Raw genomic sequence first — 4,818 nt, 5'->3', positions numbered from 1 at the left:
TTTGAGGATACACGCACTCAGAAGTGCGGCACAGGTGCAGGGGGGAGCTGGAAGAGCTGCTGGAATGGTGGCAGCTCGGTTTACGCAGATTCCCTCCCCAATTTGAAGTGTGCATTTGCGTGTGTAACTTCAATAATGTGGTTCTGAATTTCGTGCTGTGTTTCTTGTTGGTGCATTCGGTCCTGCTCATCTCAGGTGGATTATAGCTGAAACCCTCCTACTCTCTCCAGATGCCTTGGAAACAGGTAGCCTAAACTGCTGTCTCCTTGGCCATTTTTTCAGGCTCCTAAAAGTTTGTTTATTATGGAAATAAGGAATAATTAAAAAAAAAAAAAAACCCAAACCAAAAACCAACCCAACAACTTGGTTAAAAATGAGCACAGCAGCAGATAATGGCAAGGCCGGTTGCTGGCTGCATGCTCCAGTTGGTACAAGGCAAAGACGCTGCTGCTGAGGTGACTGGTCTAAACTCCGTGACAAATGAAGGGTTAACAATGCATGGATTTCAAGGGGCTCTGTTTAGTTTCTTTTGGTTTTTTTTTTTTTTTATTATTTTACTTTATTTTATTTTTTTGTTGTTTTTTTGTTTAATTTCTGTGTTCTGGCCACACCCAGGAGAACCGTCTGCTTTTGATTTCTCCCTTTACGGTTACATGGTAAATTTTCTTTCTCATTCTTCAGAGATGGAAACGTTCAAATACTATATATATATATACACACATTTATTATTTTTTTTTCCACTGCTCATCATGCTGCTTGTTATTTATTGCAGAGTCTGAGGCCAGACTAAAAGGGTGGCAGTTACTCGGTCTCTTCAGGCCCTTTGAATAAACCTTTGGGTAAAAAGGGGTAGTCTGGCACTGCAAATTACTCACCAGTCCTAAAAATGTTTGCTGGGGTTATTTCGTGTTCACTGGGTACTCTGAGGGTTAAACTGATTTTCTGCTTGGGAGAAGTTCCAGGCAGTTGCTGGTAGAGAAGAATTGTTGAAAATTTCAGCCTTGTTATCATAACAGCCTTATTAAACACAAGCGATTTGTATAATCTAAATTTTAGAAGCCTTAAGTCTTTTTTTACCCTAGGATTGTGTCTTCTGTTCTTCCGGCTCCATACCTGCTACTATGGAGCAAACCAGTACCTGCTATAAAGCTAAGCTAGTAAATATGGGTCATCTGCCACCTCTTTTTATTTTTTGTTCTTTTTTTTTTTTTCCCCCCCTCTATATGGGAGGGAAAGCTGAGAATTGTTTGTTGTATATGTATTTAGGTAAATATTAATCCCTATTCTTTACAGGTCACCTGTGAGAAGGAATTAAAATTATCTGTATGTGCTTTTTTTTTCTCTCCCACATCAAAAATACGTATATATAATTGCTAGTTTTTAAACTTAGATAAGAAAGACGTCAAGCATGGCTCACCTACTTTTCCTGATGAAAATTTGAATGTCTAAGAGATGCGTTAAGAAGACAAACCAAGGGGACGCAAATACTGACTCTGCCATAGTCAGCCATGTAAAGCGTTAATTCAGCATTGACATGAAATGGTTCTCAACAAAGAGAGTTGCACAAGCTAAGGACTGATCTGTCAATAAAACAAAAGTTATGGTTAATTAGTCATGTTGTTGAGAATCGGATTAATTCTGTTTTAATTCACATAATTAATAACTTTCATATAGTCTGTATGTGGACTGTACCCTGCCTGGAGTTAACTTATTAAAACCAATGAAAATTCCTAGTCAGTTTAAAGATATTTAATGATAATGTGGTTTTTAAAATCCTGCACAGACTTCACTAATTGCAAACAAATGTGAATTAAAACAGCCTTAGTTTGGTTCTAGCTTGCACAGATTAATGTCTAAAAAATTGCCTTCCCTATGCTCTCCAGCTTTCAGTTCACATCGTCACCGAAGACATAAATTTCATTTGGTCTCCACAGGCTTGTCTAGAGCAAACAGAAATTTTCATGTAAAAAGAGAAGAGGGAAATAGAGATTCCTGTTACAGTCTTTACCTCCCCTCCTCCCCCAACCTTTTAAAGATGCTTTTTCCCCATTACACAGAACCACAGGGAAAGGTGTTGCTCTATTTCTCAGTCTTGCCTTTCTCTGTAGGGGTTCTTTGAAGCAGACACGATACCCTGTCCCTTCATAATCAGCTTTGCTACTTACACCCCTGCACACCCCCCCGGTTCCCTGCAACCTATTTGAGCGTTATATGCAGTTGGGCTGTTTTGTTAGCCCCGATCTCTTGTAGCTCCAATTTTAATTCATTTGAACAGAAAACTTCTATGCTGTTCTGAAAAAGGCATCAGTTTGTTATTTATTATAGCTTTTTATTTATAGCTGGAGAAATGAAATTATCTGAAGCTTTAGATTATTGGGTTGGAGTCCAAAGGAGCATGCTCGATGATCTCAACATTGCAGGACTTGGCTAAGTTCTTTATTTTGCTGTTCAGGGGGAATAAAAGAAAAAAAAAACAAAACAAACAAACAACCCACATTTTACAAATGCGTAGCAGTTTTGTGCTGGAAACCTAGCTGTGGATGATAAAGGCCAGCATGCGCAAATGGCTTGGGCTTTTTAAGATTAGTATTGTAGAGACCTTTAAAAAGCACTTGAAGAATGATGGCTTGCTTGTGTCTTGTTGCTAACAGTGCTTAGAAATCAAGATGCTTTTTTTGGGGGGTGAGGGGGTGTCGAGTCCTAACATACCAACCCCGAGCTGCACGGAGGGGGCCAGGAGGCTAGCATGCCATTTCCCTGACGAGGCACGGCCGTGGATCACTTGCATCACCTTGCTCTCCAGCTAATGTCAGGAGTTTCCATTGCAGCAAGTGCAAGCTTTGTTTTTCCTGCTCCTGACAGTATCAGAGCCAGCAGAGATTCCTCTCTCTATATTCAACCGGTATTTTCTCTATACCAAGCCACAGGAGCCAGTTACTCCTGTTCTTACAATACCCTAGAAGCAGAGTGCTGCAAAGTTGTTTTTTTTTTTTGTTTGGCCCCGCTCTCTGTAGTGACGTAAAGAGTATCTCATCACAGTTGCCTGTAAGATACCATTTGTTACCGTTAAAATCCTAATTCGCTTAGTCACGTTGGCTCTGGTTTAATGTCAGCGCGCTCATCTCCGTGGAAGGAAGCATGGTCTCGTCCCCTGCCCTGTTAGGCGCCTGCGTGAGCTGGCAGCAGCATGAGCGTGTGGGAGAGGCGCATCGCATGTGCCCTCGTGGGTGCGGTAAACCCAAATTCGTCTAACTGAAGGGACGTTTCAGTAGTCCTCGAGCCTTTGTGGTTGCTCCAAACAGGGCACATCAATTTTTCTCAACCTTCATGGCCTAACTAGGCAGAGGTTTGGTACTGTCCACGGCGCAGAGGTTGCCATCTCGGAACACAGCCCAGTAAGATGGGTAGCAGGGTGGGAGGTAGGCAGCAGCAGGCCATCAGTGTCAGGCAAAACCTGCCTTTACCGATGAATCGGTATTTAGGTTTACGCTCAAATCCCACACAGTACTCATAAATAGGAAAATTTGGAACCCAGAGTATGTGATACTCTAAATCTCGGTGTTAAGTAATGTTTATTTGATGCTGCCACCTGGAAGCCCTGGTTACTTTCAGGGCCCCATGCATTATTAGGGAAGTTACAGGCGTAAGAGTAGACATCAGCTGTGCCCCGAAGAGCTTACAAGGGATGCTTTACAAACAGCCCTTCCTCTCAGCAGTTTTCTAAGGTAGGTAATTATTATTGTCTCCATTTTACAGGTGGGAAAAACAAGGTTCAGTGTTTGGTATGCCCAAAGCTTCGCAGAATTCCTGGTGCCAGGCGTGAACTCAGATCGCTGCTCGCTCTCGTAGCAGTTTCTCAAGAGAACGAAGTGCTGCTCAGTGTCGATGTCCTGTACTGTGTCTGGGGTGGGCGGGGGGTCCTGCAAAGCATGCGTGTTACCGAGCAGAGGGGAGAGAAGCCCCACTTGGGCTTGACCAGCTTGCCTGTGTCGGAGCAGGGTTTAGTGTTTTTAAACAAGCAAACAAAAGAAACAAACAAAAATTGTCTCGAGTAACTTTGTACTTCTTTTTTGGTCTGGCCTCAATTGCTTTTATGTTTTCTTTTTTTTTTTTTTAATTACTCTTATTCTTATTATGATTACAGTTCCTTTATTTTATTGAATTTAATTTCTTTCATTTATGAAACATGCATGAACCAACAATGTGACTCTAGGAGGTTATTGCTGAGTTGTGCTGATGTCGATTTCATACTGTGATATTTTTTCTCTATTTACCTAGAGATCAGTATTTCAATATATAACGATGTGCATGTTTTCCCCCCTTCTCCCGCTGCATGCAGGGATTCGGGTTCGTAACTTTCGAGAATAGTGCTGATGCAGACAGGGCCAGGGAGAAATTACACGGCACCGTGGTAGAGGGCCGTAAAATCGAGGTGCATGTCTTCAGTAATTCAATTTCTTCTTTATATTTATTCTTTTGATTTCTTTTTGTGTCTTGCCTCACTTATTTCACATTTGGATCCCAGTCTCGTGTGTGCGTGTGTGTTTGTGTCTGTGTCCTTCACCTCCCTGCACTGAAATGTATAAAAGTTTACACCCCTTACGGAATATTTTTATTGTTGTTTTGGGTATTTTTGTTTTCTTTTCTTTTCTTCTTTTATTAAGTTTTTTTCCCACCCACTCCAAATTTTTGCCCTTCTGCTGTCTTGATTTTTCCTTTGCTTCAGTTTGCGAGGCTCCGATTTCCTGTTACAGGCCTGAACAAAACTAACTGAAAGAGTACTGTCCGACTTCTAACTCTGTGTCCAAAGAAAGCAGG

At 41.6% G+C, this 4,818-nt stretch overlaps 1 protein-coding gene across 1 annotated transcript in view; it reads left to right on the top strand.

Annotated features, from left to right (window-relative positions):
- Positions 1 to 4,818, top strand: part of RBFOX2 (RNA binding fox-1 homolog 2) — a 56,998-nt gene that overhangs the window by 30,544 nt on the left and 21,636 nt on the right. The window contains exon 5 of the mRNA XM_035903228.1: positions 4,340 to 4,432. Within this exon, the coding sequence (XP_035759121.1) occupies positions 4,340 to 4,432 (93 nt within the window). The remainder of the gene's footprint in view (positions 1 to 4,339; positions 4,433 to 4,818) is intronic.

Source organism: Egretta garzetta, unplaced genomic scaffold (assembly GCF_000687185.1).
Source record: "Egretta garzetta isolate BGI_Z169 unplaced genomic scaffold, ASM68718v1 scaffold51, whole genome shotgun sequence".
Lineage (NCBI taxonomy): Eukaryota > Metazoa > Chordata > Aves > Pelecaniformes > Ardeidae > Egretta > Egretta garzetta.
Note: the sequence above shows the minus strand (reverse complement) of the source record. Positions and strands in the feature narration are given on the sequence as shown.